Source organism: Liolophura sinensis, chromosome 10, assembly GCF_032854445.1.
Source record: "Liolophura sinensis isolate JHLJ2023 chromosome 10, CUHK_Ljap_v2, whole genome shotgun sequence".
NCBI lineage: Eukaryota > Metazoa > Mollusca > Polyplacophora > Chitonida > Chitonidae > Liolophura > Liolophura sinensis.
This window is the reverse complement of record NC_088304.1, coordinates 23254788-23272715: the sequence shown is the minus strand read 5'-3', so window position 1 is coordinate 23272715 and position 17928 is coordinate 23254788. Positions and strand designations below refer to the sequence as shown.

Genomic DNA, 17928 nt, shown 5'->3' with positions numbered 1-17928 from the left:
ATATATTTATGTGAAAACAATGACAGTTTTTATTCCACCGGAATTCTCTCTTCCATTTTCAAAGTTTCACCGCAGCCATTTCATGAAAATTTTTACTACAAACTCATGAAGTACGTTTACAACGATAAGAAATTGGCTCAAACACAAGCCAAGGGGTTTTTTTCTAGAATTTAAAACTGTTTGTTGATATGAGGCCTACGTATCTTGCTCTTTTGTTAAAACGAGACAATATGCCAACACCTGACCACTGGCTACAGAGTGGATACAGCACTGTCTGTAATAAGCCAGGCGAACAAGACGTGACTACGTGGTACTGTGAACGACTCCTAACCACAACAAGGTGCGGGTTCAAATCCAGCCTTGGGCAAGGGTATTGTAGATATGCTCTCTCCATTTGTACGTTTAGCCTTGGTGACAACATGCGGCGTACAGGTAAGGTAGTCTCATGATCACTGAAGAACACTTTTCATCCACTAAAGTGGCTCGTAACGCTTTTCGTTATACCTGGGAAAGTTCATCTCCATGTCCAGCTCATGCAGCTTCCTCTCCGGTCGTACCTGGGAAGATCTGATAGCAACCAACAGATGATGGTGATTATAGGTCCCCTGACAGTACACAACTTTGTAAGTACAAGTTCAACATTACAGTACCAGCGTGTTTTCTTGTTCTAACTCTTAATATACAGTAGTTAAAAAGAAACCAAGCATGTTTATAAAATTCATAAAAGAAACAATGGTCTTTAACGATTTGTGTCCTGATTTAGGTACTTCGCCTAATTACAGAGATTGCAACATGATCTTACCCAAAGGGCTTCTGAAAAACGCAGCATAATAAATTGAACACGACAAAACAATGGAGCACTGCTTGGTTTCCACAGAGCCCGTTCTGACGTCGGTCAAAATTGAAATATGATTTTAGAGCTGATTTTTGAGCCATTTACATACATTTGGCTTACTTGGCGTTTCCCACGATCATACTGGTATGTTGGAGAATAAACAGCATATGGGCTTTTGTGAAAGCAAAGGCAATGGCGTATCTGATAAAAGTGGAGCAAAAATTGAGTTCAGGCTGGTTTGTAGACTTGCACTGTCAGCTTTCTTGATGCTAAAGGGCTCAGTTGTTTTAATGTGTATTAGCTAATACTGGAATTCAGTCATATTTTATGTAAAATTTTAGCCAAACTCATCAGCCAAAGTCAAAGTACATCATTTACTATACTGGTGCACAATTTTGTTCAGACTGTTCAAACTTGAAGATTTGGCTTAAAGTTATATCTGGTATTAAGTTTTTTGAACCAGTTTTGAACAACCGGGCCCAGGACGTGACTCTTTTGGTGACAAGTTGACTTCAAAATCAAAATATTGACTTCAAATATGGTCCCAAAAAAAAAAAACTTTTTAAACTTCCTATGGGATACATTATCGATGGATATATACATTGTATATTCAAGTGTGCCACTAGATTTACTTTTGATTCTTCAAAGAAGTCTTTCATAAACTGATTAACAGCTTGGCATTTGTGATTCATGTATTCTGGGTTTTGTGGAGACATACTGCAGGAAAGGAAACTTGGGCAGCAGAAGGTTGTTGACTGTGAAGGACGACTTGTTACCAGAATCTGTGAATAGTGGCCAAGACCTTTGTATGGCCATGGCCTTTTACGTGAAAGCAGGAAGGTGAATGTATATATTAAACACAAGAATAAGAACAAGAGTTGTAGTCGTAACGATGACCTTTTAGGTGAAAGAAGGTGGAAGGAAAATGTATACGAACACACGAATATTGGTCAAGACCTTAGAAGACGTTTTAGCTGAAGAAAATAAGGTATTCCAGTATATTAAACACCAGACTAGGAATAAGAGCTAGACAATTAAGCAGTCCTTGGGTCGATTCCACAGAGCCAGTTCTGACGTCGGTCAATCTTTGAAATATGGTTTTAGAGCTTAATTTTGAACCCTGCAAATTAAAATTGTGACCACCTTATCAATGCTGTCTTAAGACAATTGCGTCAAAATTTCAATTTCCACCACGCAAAACCAAGCATGGTGATAACAAATATCTTGATGCCAAGGTGAAGAACTCTTTATTTTGCGAAGTCATACATTTGGCTTACTTCTCGTTTCCCACGGTCATACTGGTATGAGGGAGAATAAAGAGCATGTGGGTTTTTGTGAAAGCAAAGATAATGGCGTATCTGATACACGGAGAATTCTACGAGTGAGCATTAACCCTGTGGCCTTGGAAGCGAATGCCTTCCTGATCACTTTGGCAGAGTTCAGGCCGATGGTTCAATCCCCAAGCATATTGACAGACACGCCATCCCCGAACTTACGCGACAACTCTGCCAGCGGGACGTGCGTGTCTCTGAAGAGAAGCCACGGGCTTCCGATAAGGGGAAGACCCCAAGGTCTTGGTGGAAAGTTCGGAGGCGTCTCCGAGGACCTGATCTTGTCCCAATGAGAGGAAGAGAAGGCCTAAAAGCACCCGTGACATCAGCTCCATGCTTGTATCTTCAGCCGCCTCCCTTCTTTGCTGAAGTTACGAGGAGATTTATTTTTTTGATTGATGTTTTACGCCGTACTCAAGAAAATTTCACTTATACGATGGCGGCTAGCGTGGTGGTGGGAGGAAACCGGGTAGAGCCCGGGGGAAACCCACGACCATCTGCAGGTTGCGGGAAAACCTTCCGACTTACTGGCCGGAGAGGAAGCCAGCACTTTAACTCACAGCGACCACATTGGTGAGAGGCTCCTGAGTGATTACGCTGCGCTAGCGCGCTAACCAACTGAGCTACGGAAGCCCCAGGCGCGAGGAGGTCTAGATTTTCTGTTTTAAAACAAACGCGTACGAGTGTAGCTGCTCTTGCTGGCTGACTAGACCCTGGATATTCCGTTTAACTCAGGTCTTAATATATGTCGCAGCTGCCATGCTATTCAAAATGTCTAGGTTAAGCCGTCCCAGACTAGAGCTGTGGGCGAAATATAGCTTAAGGTCAGAGCGGGGGCTGCCCCGTCAAAACTATTTATCCAGTGCGGGGCTACATGTGGTAATAAGTGGCATATAGTGCTTCGCGCTTGCCCGAACGCAGGAGCTGCAGGAAGCAGGATTTACAACTAGCCTGTAATGTCTTGAGTCATATGACCCCCTTTATGCCTACCTGAGTAAATACAGACAATTGTACAGAGTAATTATGTATCCTGTACAAACATGCAAGGTCGTTAGCCAAGGCAGCCTGTACGAACACCTGTAATCGTTAAGATCTAAACGCGCTGAATGTGGATGAAGTTTAGACACCACCACCGCCTTCGACCTAAAATATAAGCTCTTCCCCATCGATTTGATGTAAAACTACCGTTAGACTACCCTGACGCGAACATTATTTCTTAAGTATAGAGTGATTGAGTGAGGTTAACGTCGTACTTACCAATTTTCCAGTCATATGACGACGAGTTCTTAGAGTGCAATTACGTGTAATGATGCCTCCTTGTTGCAGAACGGATTTTCACCGCCCTTTTATCTCGTGCTGCTTCACAGAGACGACTTCCCTAAGACAAATGTAAGCTGCCCACCCGAGCCATCATACTGACACAGGACAACAAGTCGTTGCGTCGTCCCCTTTAAGGGTCGTAAGTAGATATGACCCGACCCAGGATTGACCCTGAATCTACCGCTCCCGAAGCGGACGCTCTACCAGCTGAGCCATCGAGGCCGGTCTAGTTCGTATAGAAGTAGTCTAGTCTCTCGACCCTTGTTACCACCCCTGTCCTGACAACATACCGTGTCAATCTGGTCAGGCATTTGGACTATTATAGCAGGATATACACGGATAGCGGTCGCCAGAAAAAAAATTTATTATTTTTTGTATTGGTGTTTTACGTCGTACTTAAGAGGATTTCAGTTATACGACTGTGGCCAGCATTAAAAATCGGAGGAGCCTGAGGGGAAACCCACGACCATCCGCAGGTTGTTAGCAGGCCTTCCCATATACGATCGGAGAGGAAGCCAGGATGAGCTGTCGCCAGAAGAAAATAAAGAGTGGCTACTCTCTGGCCAATTCATAAGCGGTGTGTGATGCAGTCCTTTAATTACTGGTAGTGGGTCAAATGGCAGACAAATAATGGTTTGCAAAAATCAGTACGTTGCTCATTGATGTTAAAGGAAATAGTAAGCATCACTAAATAGACAACTTATGCATGCATATACTTTCACTAATTTTTTAGAGATTTTTGTGAAGGATTTTTCTAAGGTGGACCATATAATCAGATTTTAGGAACTCTGACGTCACAGAAAGGTTATTCAACACTCAACTTCCCAAAAATTCCTTCCTTCTGGTCAACATCAGGGAAAAAGGTGATGTCAGATTTCCTATAATACGACAGTATGGCTCATAAAGCCAACCACAGTATTCAAATATTTGGATGCCTTTCAACACAGGTTAAAAAATCTGAAAAGATATATGAAAGTATTTTAGATCTTCAAGGTCAGTGATCGAAAGGTCAATTCGCAAAACGACGTTTAACACAACCATTGGTACTAAAGAACTAAGAACTCAAATGAAGTTGGAAATACTCATTGAAAGGAATGTTCTAGGCGAATGAGTGAAAGCAGTATGAGAAGCGTGTACCATGCTAGTATATAAAGTGTCTATATCTAAAAATGTATCTGAGACGCTCAGACGGTCGCTGAGTTCAAGTCCAGTTCATGCTGCCTTGCTCTCCGGCCGACTGGCCCCGATAGCACAGTTGGGACAGCGTCCGCTGTGGGAGCAGTAGATCCAGGGTCAGCTCCGGGTCGAGTCACACCTGAGACTTTAAAAGAGGAAGTTGTAACTTCCTTGTTTGGCGTTCAGCATGAAGGGGATAGTGCAACGACTGGTTGACCCGTATCAGTATAATGGCTCGGGCGATGCAGCTTACTTGCCTTCGGTAATGCATCTCCGTGAAGCAGCACTAGTTAAAAGAGCGGTGGAAATCCGTCCTCAACAAGGAGGTACATTAAATGCACTCTAAGGATTCCTTCGCCGTCATATGACTGAAAAATTGTTAAGTACGACGTTAAACCCCAAGCACGCACTCACTCCAGCCGTACGTGGAATGGTAACTAGCAACCTGCGGATGGCAGTGGGTTTCCCCCGGGCTGTGCCCGGTTTCCTCCCACCACAATGATGGACGCCATCGTATAAGTGAAATATTCTTGAGTACGGCGTAAAACACCAATCAAATTCTATTCACTTAATCCTACTTCCAAATGACAAAAGTGTCATATTTTCCACTGATAACTTTCTAGAATGCAACTCATGCACTTATACTCTACGCTCACATGTTCAGCCACCTAAATTTCCACCATTTGAAGCGAATTTCCAGTAGCTTTCAAAACTACCTTCCCATTCGAGGTAAATCCCTCGATTTGAGTAGACCTCTTTTAAGAGTAGCCTAGTGGTTAGTATGCTCTCACAAATTCGATCGCTGTCAGTTCAAGTCCAGCTCATGCTTGCTTCCTTTCCGGTCGTACGTGATAAGACCTGCCAGCAACCAGATGAGGTGGTGGTAGCCCTCCTCGGGGTTGTGTCCAGTTTCCTTCCACCATAATGCTGCATGGCCGCCGTCGTATAAGTGAAATATTCTTCAGTAATTTACAAAACATGAATTAAATAAACAGAACAAATAAAGAGAAAATGTTCTGTACAGATATCACCTTCTTCAAATAAAGCTTACAATACCTATGTCCCCCGCCTGCAACCAGACATCACATGGTCGTAATCGTCGCATAACAGTATAACTTAGTGTTTATCCATATCATCCGTTCGATGAATCTTATCAAACATCTGCTGAGTTCACGCCTTGTTTTAACCAGATCACGGCCCCGTTTCACGAAGTTCTCTTCGCGTTACTAGTTAGCAACTGCTAAGACGACGTACTGCCTAACGTACTGGTTGCCGTGGTAGTTAAGTGAACATAAAGTTAAGAGTGCTTCGTGAAACCGAGCCCTGTTGTGGAAACAACGTCTTAAATATCTCCTGATGTCTGATATCTACAAATTTCTTCTTATGACATTAAAGTTGGGAGCACCGCCATATTTGTATGTAGAATATCGTCGTTCTGTAGTGTTTGTTCTATTTGATAACACGACATTGCAATTGTAAAATGTCACTATACCGGCGAACAGATCTGCGCATGGTCAGGCATGGTCAAGAGGAAAAAAATTATATACTAAATTGGCGGAAACTACAACAGCTTTTTCGTCTCTCTCAGTACAGCTATATCTAGGTCACAGCTTGATGTCTATAGCGAATCTGAGGGTTGATATTATGCGTAATAACTGGGCAGTGACATACATTAAGATACGCGTATACATGTAGCAGGACTGAATATTCAGGGCTAGGGAGAGAGAGGTAGTACATAGTGAATTCGGTGTTGGCTTTGAAACGCAATATATAGATCACTTCGTCTCTCCAGTGAAGAAGGAAGGCGACTGAGGATACAACCATGGAGCTCATGTCTTGGCTGCTCTTAGGCGTTCTCTTTATCTCTTGTTTGTATCTTTGGGGCAAGATCAGATCCTCGAAGACGCCTCCGAACTTTCCACCAGGACCCTGGGGTCTTCCAGTCATCGGAAGCCCGTGGCTCCTCTTCAGAGACACGCACGTTTTACTGTCGGAGTTGTCGCGTAAGTTCGGGGATGTCGTGTCTATCAACATGCTTGGGGATCGAAACATCGGCCTGAACTCTGCCGAAGCGATGAGGGAGGCATTCGCTTCTCAAGCCACAGGGTTAATTTTCTCCGGCAGGCAGCAGGCGCTCTCTATCAGTTCTAACTATGATCACAGTACCATGTTCGCTGAACCGACTCCGGTCTGGTCCAAAAAGAGGAAGCTGATCCACAAGATCCTGAACATGTACGGGGAGGGGGTTCATGAGATGGAGAGTGTGATTCATGATGAATTGTCCCATGTGGTACAGTGGTTAGAGAGTCATAAGGGGTTAGTGAATCTGGACCACGTGATTTATCCCTCACTCTCCAACATTCTCGCCATGCTGGTGAGCAAGCCTCTTATAACTATATTCAATTTATTTGGTTGATGCTTATGCCTTGAACCTTGTTTCATTTATTATTTATTTATTTGATTGGATCTTTATACCAAACTCACGAATGTTTCACTCATACGACGTCGGCCAGCATTATGGCAATAGGAAGCTGAGAAGAGCCCGGAGGAAACCCACGACCATCCGGAGGTTGCATTGTTGTTTTGAAAATTGGTATTGCGATTAGGTAAGATCAATTATGGTTGTTGACCTATGTAGAAATATCTGTTTGAACGCGTAAATTTGGTCTGCATGTACCTCACTTATATTTATGTGGGGGTTAGATTTATTGGTGGATACAAAAGGTCAAAAACCACCCCACCCCGTCAGTTACCTGACAAAAGCTGTCTCAACAGGGGGAGTTGGATTGGAATGTGCAAACATATCCAGACGTCCTGCAGAAGCCTGGCAGCTCACTCGGGTATACTCACATAAGGAAATAATTTAGCAACATTCGAGATTCCAGCTTGGAGAGTAAAACCAGGGCAGCGACCAGAGTGTGATGTAAGCAGTTTACCTTAGTTACGGTTTTGTTCTAACTGTTAAGAATTAGAAAGTAGTAACTTAGATGCCTCCCCCCCCCCCCACTCCCACCCAGAACGATGTCCTTATCAGAATTAGACAAGGCAAAAGCGGTGATGTTAAACACACTTTGTTAGACGATGTAAACTACCGTGTGCGCGAGGGTTAATTTAGCGTTTCATTCTAACTGTTCATGTAAATGTGTAAATTGTACACACCCCATAACATCATGGCAGAATTAGGCAGAGAAAGACGAAGTGAAGTTAACTACAATTTATTAGACGTCATTGGTGATTGCAGGGCACGGGTAAAAAACAGGTAAATTGTACACGCCTCACAACATCATGACAGAATTATAGGTCAAAAAAACAAGTGGGGAGAAACCCGGGATCAAACCCGAGTTGGGTCATACAAAACAAAATTGGTACACTAAAAAAATGAGTTAATTTTAACAGAAATTCTGTTGTTTGAGTGATTCTAGAATGTATTCTATTATTGCACCAGATTATGCTGTTAAATATAACACACATATTCTATTAATTTAGCAGGAAGGTTCTATAAGACTAACAGAATGTTATGTTGAATATCACAGAATATTGTGTTAAAATAACAGAATACATTCTTGCATCGCTCAGACAACACACTTTCGGTTAAAATTAACAGATACAATTTTTGAGTACTCATTGCTGACTTGCTTGGCGCACAGCTCTGAAACAAGGCTGGTTGGCCCGTTGTCAGTATAATGTGACTGAGTGGGGTGTCCTTATTGCTGACTTGCTTGGCGCACAGCTCTGAAACAGGGCTGGTTGGTCCGTTGTCAGTATAATATGACTGAGTGGGGTGTCATCTCTGTAGTATTCGGCTGGATACTTTAGTTGCGGCAACACTTTCGCCCCGCCCCAAGAAGACACAGTATATGTACACCTAGAATGACTCGTGGTCGTCATAAAATTGTGAGTGAGTGAGTGAGTGCTTGGGGTTTAACGTCGTACTCAACAATTTTTCAGTCATATGACGACGAAGGAATCATTAGGGTGCATGTACGTGTAATGTGCCTCCTTGTTGCAGGACGGATTTCCACTGCTCTTTTATTTAGTGCTGCTTCACTGAGACGACTTACCGAAGGCAAGTAAGGCGCCCCGCCCGAGCCATTATACTGATACGGGTCAACCAGTCGTTGCACTATCCCCTTCATGCTGAACGCCAAGCGAGGAAGTTACAACTTCCTCTTTTAAAGTCTTAGGTGTGACTCGATCAAGGATTGATCCTGGATCTACCGGTCCCGAAGCGGACGCTCTACCAACTGTGCTATCCGGGCCGGTCATAAAATTGTGAGGTCAACAAAAGTTTTACGTAAAACTCCAAGCATACATACACATTCACCAAAAACGTGGCGCTCGAGAGAAGTACTTTGTGTTGACGCCAGCACTCTCATCATACGCACCATGACGATTTCCACTCTGCTTCAACGAAGGCCCAAAGCTGTGTTACTCTTGGGCTGTAGCTGCTGTTTCATCGATCGCGAAATTAACACGGATAAAGTTAACAAAACACAAAACAGACTAATAAATATAAACAAAAGTTATTAAAAGATGGTCCTCAAATCGCAATAGCGTAAAATAAATCTGGTGAAAACACATTCTGAAATATGATGTTTTTTAAAAAGCCATACATCCAAAGAACCGGTTTTTCTTCTCATCCAATGCCCATTTTTGGTTACTCCGGTTTGATTTCTGCTGTAAGTTACGGCCTCGGATTTTGGTCATAGGTCTTGGCGAATATACATTATTATTGAATTTTTATTGTTTCACGTCGATTTCTTCTCAGCCAAAAGGTCAAAGGTGAGAATATTCATAATTAGGTCGTGTCAATTATATTCATGCGTTGACATACATTTTTATTCCTTTCCAGCCAAAAGGTAAATGATTTGACAACAATTAAAAATTCCTGACCACTATTCGTGCGTTCCTAGGCATTCTTATTCTATTTTTTTCAGCTCGTAGGTAAACGGTACGACTACGATTCAAAAGTCTTGGCAAATATCCGTGTGTTCGTAGACGCAGGGAATCTCTCCTTCTCCCCTGTCAACAACCTTCTACTATCAAAATTTCCTTTTCTCCGGTACATACCCATAGGACCCGGAAAATACACCATGAAAACCTGTCAAGCCGCCGAGCAGTTCCTGAAAGACGTCTATGAAGAAACTAAGGTAGGCTAAATGTTTTAAACCGCTGAATCTTGGTTATTTCTTTATTTATTTTGTACTTATCGCTGGACAATATACAATTTATATACCCTGAAATAGTTTCCAAATTTCCGACTCTACCATGGCCTGTTGATTTCCACAGGGTATCAGTGACCTTACGTCCATATTTTTGGCTTGAAACAGTTCGCTTCATGGTCAATTGGGCAAACACAGTTATAGTTCTCTATGTTCCCATGGTCAACTGGGCAAATACAGTTATAGTTCTCTATGTTCTCATGGTCGACTGGGCAAATACAGTCATAGTTCTCTATGTTCTCACGGTCGACTGGTCAGATACAGTTACATTTCTCTATGCTCTCATGGTCGACTGGGCAAATACAGTCATAGTTCTCTATGTTCTCATGGTCGACTGGTCAGATACAGTTACATTTCTCTATGCACTCATGGCCGACTGGGCAAATACAGTTATAGTTCGCTATGCAGCTTGTATACATTTTGAATGATGAATTCTAGCAGTCTGTATGTGTGTTAAATGGCAAAAACCTGATGTGACGCCTGATTCAAATGGTATTGACACTAGGTTCAAAAAGATTTTTACAAAAGTGTTTGGACCTACTTTCCTTAAACGTGTTTAATAGTCTTTCAGCCGACATATGCTGTACCTCATGTTTGAGTTTTTTTCTCAAATTTATGATCGAATGCGCTATTGATGCTCATATTTGTAACAGAATACGCCAATGTTTATTCACAATCTTGTGTACTGTAAGGCGACCTATGACCCCGAGGTGACCCGTGGGATGATTGACTACTTGCTGCGCCAACAGGAGGAGGAGCGTGCTCAAAATGGGGAGTCGTGGCTGAGCGACGAAGATGTCAAGGCCATTGTCCTAGAAATGGTCGATGCGGGTAACAGAGCACAACTTTTTACGTATCTTCTGGTACTATAATTGGTTCTTGTTTTAGGCCATATTTCACTTGTACGACGGCCGTCAGTTTTATAGGCACGGCACGCCGGAGTTCTGGGCGTAAATCACCGACTTTTTGCAGGTTGATGGCGAACAATAATATGTACCTGCGCCATATTGGTCGAAACAAGTTGTATTCAAGGAACTATGTTAAAGGAACTTTGATGGCCGTCATCTACTTACGATATTGTTATCAAGGTCTCATAAAAAGTGAGAGTGGAAGAATTGTTCTCATATTAATGAGCAGTGCAATTTGCTGCTATATTTTAATCAGAAGAACAGTTTTTCGGAAATCCTCACAAAGCAATTTTGGATAAACTTCTAGGATATTTTGGGTAAACCTTTTAATGGAAAAGGAAGAACTCTCTGTTTTTCACGCATTATCACGCGAGATTTGTAATATAAGTGCATTGCTGTAAACGGGAATTTTCGAGTCACGTGGTCTGTCTGGCCGAGAAAAACCAATCTGGCACGTTAATCCAAATTCAAAGAGTTCATCATTACAACGGTGGACTTTTTTCTATATTAAGTCTACCCTAATGAATAATAGTAAATACGCATGTATTTATTTAAGTTTTTTTCTTTCCACCTTAATGCTGGCCGCCGTCGTATATTGTTGTTGACTCCTCATTAAACACCAATCAAATAAATAAATAAATAAACAAATCACAGCATTTAGTCTACCGGTTTTCTCCCACCATAATGCTGGCCGAGGTCATTTAGTGAAATATTCTTGGGTACGTCGTTAAGCACCAATCAAATAAATAAAAAAATTTATTCATTTATTTATTTAATTGGTGTTTTACGCCGTCCTCAAGAATATTTCACTTATACGACTGCGGTCAGCATTATGGTGGGAGAAAACCGGGCAGAACCCCGGGGGAAACCCACGACCGTCCGCAGGTTGCTGGCTGACCTTCCCACGTGCGACCGGAGAGGAAGCCAGCAGGGGCTAGACTTGAACTCCAAGTTTTCTCCCACCATAGTGCTGGCCGCCGTCGCATAAGTGAAATACTTATGTACGGCGGTAAATACCAATCAAATAAATAAAAAGTAAGTAAAAGAAAAAGAAAAGAAAAATAAACAAATCACAGCATTTGGAGTTACTCTACATCAGTAACGCATACCGTGATACACTCAACATGAATTTGTTTTAGCAAAAGTAAATGCATAATAGCACTTTCAGTTCTATGAAATTATAAATATTGTATAAAAAGTATAACATTTGTGATCAACACGTTTCATTATGTAGGTTCATCAACTACGAGGGGAGCACTGTACGAATTTTTTCTCATCATGGTTTACAAACCGGAAGTTGCCAAACGCATCCAAGAGGAGATCGACGAAGTAATTGGTCCAGGCCGACTGGTGAAGATTGATGACCGAGCAAACATGCCTTACACTGTGGCCACCATCTTTGAATTGCTGAGGTACACTTCTCACGTGCCGCTTGCGGTTCCGCACGTGACCACTGAAGACGTCACATTCAAAGGGTACTCCATTCCAAAGAGAACACCGGTGAGTTTATAATGCCATATGCTTTACTTTTTTGCACAAGATACTGATCGGTGTAGGTTCCCCGCAGTTGGGGTATTCTATTTTTTTTTGCAATTATTTTTAATTTCTAAGACATTTTGTAACGTTTGTTTCGTCTGGAAGGGGATTTCCGAGGAGGGTTAGGCACGTGACGTGTTGGTTCCGCGGGAAGGGGATTTCCGAGGTGGCTGAGACACACGATGTGTTGTTTTGTCGGGAAGAGGATTTCCAAGATGGGTAAGGCACATGATGTGTTGGTTTCTCGGGAAGGGGATTTCCGAGATGGCTGACACATGATGTTATGGTTCGTCGGAAAGGGGATTCCGAGGTGGCTAAGGCACATGATATGTTGGTTTCTCGGAAAGGGGATTTCCGAGATGGCTAAGGCACATGATGTGTTGGTTTCTTGGAATGGAGATTTCCGAGGTGGCTAAGGCACATGATGTGTTGGTTTCTCGGGAAGGGATTTCCGAGGAGGCTTAGGCAAATGATGTGTTGTTTCCTCGGGAAGGGGATTTCCGAGATGACCAAGGCACATGATATGTTGGTTTCTCGGGAAGGGGATTTCCGAGGTGGCTGAGACACATGATGTGTTGGTTTCTCGGGAAGGGGATTTCCGAGGAGGCTTAGGCACATGATGTGTTGGTTTCTCGGGAAGGGGATTTCCAAGGTGGCTGAGACACATGATGTGTTGTTTCCTCGGAAAGGGGATTTCCGAGGAGGCTTAGGCACATGATATGTTGGTTTCTCGGAAAGGGGACTTCCGAGGTGGCTAAGACACATGATGTGTTGTTTCCTCGGGAAGGGATTTCCGAGGAGGCTTAGGCACATGATGTGTTGTTTCCTCGGGAAGGGGATTTCCGAGGTGGATAAGACACATGATGTGTTGGTTCCTCGGGAAGGGGAATTCCGAGGTTGCTAAGACACATGATGTGTTGGTTTCTCAGGGAGGGGATTTCCGAGGTGACTGACACATGATGTGTTGTTTCCTCGGGAAGGGGAATTCCGAGGAGGCTTAGGCACATGGTGTGTTGTTTCCTCGGGAAGGGGATTCCGAGGTGGATAAGACACATGACGTGTTGGTTTCTCGGGAAGGGGATTTCCGAGTTGACTGACACAAGATGTGTTGGTTTCTCGGGAAGGGGATTTCCGAGGTGGCTAAGACACATGGTGTGTTGGTTCCTCGGGAAGGGGATTCCGAGGTGGCTAAGGCACATGATATGTTGGTTTCTCGGAAGGGATTTCCGAGGAGGCTTAGGCACATGCACATGATGTGTTGGTTTCTCGGGAACGGGATTTCCGAGATGGCTAAGGCACATGATGTGTTGTTTCCTCGGGAAGGGGATTTCCGAGGTGGCTAAGGCAGGTAATATGTTGGTTCAGTCCCAGACTCATGGTGTTGTGGTTCAGTCCCAGACTCATGATATCTTGGCTCAGTCCCAGACTCGTGATGTGTTGGTTCGGTCCCAGGCACATGATGTGTTGGTTCGGTCCCAGACTCCAATGCCGACCAATGTCCACACTATTGTGCTGCTTATGTGGTATAACAAGAACTGCGAGGCTTATGTAGTATAACAAGAACTGCGCCGCTTATGTGGTATAACAAGAACTGTGCCGCTTATGTGGTATAACAACAACTATGTTAGAGCTGACTTGCCTGCCCCCAATACGCCGTACACAAAGCTGGCCCTGTGTTAGACATGGAAATGATGTATATGTATACTTTTCAGAGGTGGGAGGTTTATTCTGGGTATTGCCCTATGTCCACTCCCTCCAGGAAAATTACCTCGGCCGTTGAAGTAAAAAATTGTGTCTTGAATTCATACGGCGTTAAAGCCCAGTCCAATAAATATGTCGAAATGTTGTGCGAAATGTGCCAATAGTAGCTAGTACGTTTTCCTGTGTTTCTTGCGAAGAACCGGGGAAACATTAAGTAAGTTCGTTTGTGGATTCTTCGAAGATGACTGTGATGATTGGTTAATTGTTGACATTATTTTTGAACAGAAGAACAATTGTCAAACTCCCTTTGCTATGACCGTTGGTTAAGTGTTTCCTTTTTCTTTCGAAGAGAAGAAAATTTGTAAAACTGCTTTTGCTAAGACGGTTGGTTAAGTGTTGCTATTATTTTAGAACAGAAGAACATTTGAAAAATTACTTTTGTTCTGACGGTTGGTGAAGTGTTGCCTTTTTTTCGAAGAAAAGAACAACAGTAAAACTACTTTTGATATGAGGGTCTGTTGGGTATTGCCCTTTCTTCGACGAGATAAAAACTTGTAACACTACTTCCGCTTTGATCGATTGTTAGGTGTGACCGTTTTTACCGAAGATAAGTAAACTTGTAAAACTATTTTCGATATGTTTTCCCTTCGAAGAGAAGAAAATTTATAAAACAATTGTATTTTCCATACAACGCTTTGTTAGATCTTGCGTTCCTCGAAGAGAAGAAGACTTAAAAAAATAGTCTCACTGTGATCATTTACTAGGTGTTGCCAAACTTGTGGGGCTGTCATCACGACGAGAAGGTCTGGCCGGATCCCTGGGAATACAAACCTGAGCGGTTTCTGGACGAAAACATGAAGCTTCTGCCTACTGACCACCCAAACAGGAAAAAGTAAGTGATAGATGTATTCCAAGAATTTTTTCTTGCCGGTAAAAACTTTATCGTTTTGGCTGTTTACGTCGATGAACTTTATTTTTTCCCAATTTAACTCTGTACCCAGTTATATAATGACTGTTGACTATTTTTTTGAGACTTTTTAATGATTAAATTTTGAAAGAGTTTCTGCAAGGTGTTAATGACGATTTTACATCTGCACGTACCGCGACGAGTTGTGGTTACACTACCAACTGTGGTTACAAGACCAGTTGTGATAAGCGGCCAGCTGTGATCACAAAATCAGCTATTGTTACAAGGTCAACATTGGTTACAAGATCAGTTTTGGTTACGCGGCCAGCACTGCTTATTAGGCCATCTGCAATTACAGGGCCAGCTATGGTTGTACGAGAAGCTATGATTACAAGATCAACTGTAATTACACGGCCAACACTGGTTATTAGGCCAGCTGTTATTACAAGGCCAGATTTTGTTACAAGGCAAATTATGGTTACGTGAGCAGATGTGTTTAAACGACCAGCTGTGGTTGTACGACCAGCTGTAGTTACAGGGCCACCTCTGAATAAAATTGTATTTATTTACAGTGTAAGTATTTTATTACTATTCCCGTATTTCTTAAATCATAATTCTCTTTTGTTGTGTTTCAGCTTAATCCCGTTTGGAATTGGCCGTAGGTTCTGTGTCGGAGAAACGTTCGCAAGATCTCGGATGTTTGTTTTCATTGTCACCTTACTTCAGAGATTCAACTTCTCTCGAGATCCCGAGAGACCTCTGCCGCCATGTGACCCCAGAACGTTCCGATTCTCCGCCGTAATGTGGCCCGATGACTATTACGTGCGGATAGAGCCACGTGTCTAGACAACCAGGGATAAATTTAATAGCCCATAAATAAGGCAATAAATTAAACCAAATGTAGGAACTAACTTTGTCCACCGTTATTTTGGGGATAAAGAAATGTGTAAAATGGTTTTTTGATGCCCTTGAGCTGACAGTCGGTATATCAGGACAGTAAAGGAACTCTAGTTCTACACCATCAGTATTATTATTGTTCGGAGTACAACTATTATTATAACTAGTGTTAATCAGAGTAATGGTAGTATGCTGACGCACTTATTGCCATCAGTAGGCCCGCATTCCTGGCTGTACCGTAAGAGTGGTCGTAGTAAATGATTACTTTTTTGGTGTTGGTTTTATTAACTATTTTCTTGAGATCACTATGCTCCCCAGCCGTGGAAACTTTTCATTTCTGATCTTTTTCATTTTGGAATTCTTCATTTTTTATTGGTATACAGTATACAGTATACCGTACTTAAGCTTGTATTTTCAATGTTTCATGCTATCAAATGTCTACACGTCTTGTATTTGATCCACTGGTGTACTTTAATGTGAACGGTACTAAGTACATATACATGTGCTTTCTCAAACAAACAAAATCTCATTGACTCGATTTTGCTGTTAGCCCATGTGGAGGCCAAATGCCAGTCCTTATACATAGGTATTCGTGCCGATGGTAGCTGTTCATACCAGAGTATTTTTAAAGGATACGTGAAAAGGTACAATAAATCGAAGAGTATGGTTTTAATGGAAGAGGAAAAAAGATACGCCTAAAATAAGAGGGGAAAAAATCGTTTTTGAAGCCTATGTTCTTATTCCCTAATAACCGCTCTGTTTATGCATATTTTCCTCCAGTGGTCGGGAATATTCGGAAATGACGTCATCGATGAACATACTGGGAACACGGGACCAGATTAGCGTAATTAGAGCTTTCCCGCCAACAAAGTTGTTTTGACACCGTTTACGTCATCACCAGTGGCTAAAAATTTGTGCACTGAACGCCTTTGGCCTAAGGAAAACTGTGATTTATCCCCAAATAAGAAAGCTGAGAGCCTTTGTTGTACATGAATATGTAGGGCCACATTCTATCCTCCATATTAAGAAGAAAAAATCAAGTGTTTCACGTATGCTTTAAAGACTGTAGCATGTGTGTCCTGATGCGACGAGTTTTCCTATAAAACCTCGCTCTCCCATTCCGGAAGGTAAACCTCTGTTCGTCCGAGAAAGGTGGGATGGTACTCGAACCCTCGTCTTGTGGAGTGCCTGTCTCATGCTCTGGCCATACCACTGGGCAGTTATTGACCGTTTACCATGAATTAACTCGCCTGCAGCCCTCTTTGCAATTACCAGTTACCTTTTCTGTGCAGGGTAGCTTGGTTTGATTTTCCTGGAATGCCTCCTCTCCTGTAGTCAAAGCTGGGATCGGGGGGTTGGATAGGGGGGTTGGGGTGGGGTTGGGTGGGTGGGTGTTCAAGCATCTTAGCAGTTAAGTAAAAAAATTGCAAGTGCTTAAAAGCCAAACTCAGAACAGCAAAGAAGTCAAACTGTGGCTGGTACAATGTTTTGCAGTAAAGAATCTACTTAAGACCTAAGTCAAAATTCAAAAACAGCTACAATACAATACAATATTTTGCTCCAGGAAGTTTAAAATTCACTCTCTGATTCCTCACCATAGAGAGTGTGTTAACCACAATTGGATTTTTTTTCAGGTTCAGCCTTTTTAAGCACTATTAATTCATGACTTAAATCTTGGGTTTCTTAATAAATACGGAATCACTTGTAATTTAAAGTTTTGAGTTTCGTGGTAAATATGCAAACACTTGTAATTTATGACTAAAGTCTTGAGTTTCTTGATAAATACGCAAGCACTTATAATTTATGATTTAAGTCTTGAGTTTTTCGATAAATACGGAAGCACTTGTAATTTATGACTTAAATTTTGAGTTTTTCGATAAATACGGAAGCACTTGTAATTTATGACTTAAGTCTGGGCTGGGAGGTGGGGGTGGGGGGGCTCCGTGGCTCAGTTGATTAGCGCGCTAGCGCAGCTTAGTTGGTTTGTCTTGAAGTTGTCTTCAGCCGTCGGCATTCATAGCATATTGCGATTACACGTTCTACAATCGTTGCTTGGCGTTTCCAGCATTAAGGGGATAGTGCAAGGACTGGTTGA

The 17928-nt window shown here is 42.4% G+C and overlaps 1 protein-coding gene across 2 annotated transcripts; it reads left to right on the top strand.

Annotated features, from left to right (window-relative positions):
* Positions 1-1388: 1388 nt before the first annotated feature.
* LOC135476636 (cytochrome P450 2U1-like) lies at positions 1389-16357 on the top strand. 2 transcript variants are annotated; one of them, XM_064756727.1, is made up of 7 exons: positions 1389-1675; positions 6826-7036; positions 9600-9812; positions 10577-10715; positions 12027-12292; positions 14794-14921; positions 15572-16357. In XM_064756727.1, exons 1-7 carry the CDS (start codon positions 1644-1646, stop codon positions 15780-15782), a joined length of 1200 nt encoding a protein of 399 aa, XP_064612797.1. In that variant the 5' UTR covers positions 1389-1643; the 3' UTR covers positions 15783-16357. The 2 variants fall into 2 exon arrangements, with proteins under 2 accessions (XP_064612797.1, XP_064612796.1); XM_064756726.1 differs by lacking the exon at positions 1389-1675 and having other exon boundaries at positions 6302-7036.
* Positions 16358-17928: the final 1571 nt, after the last annotated feature.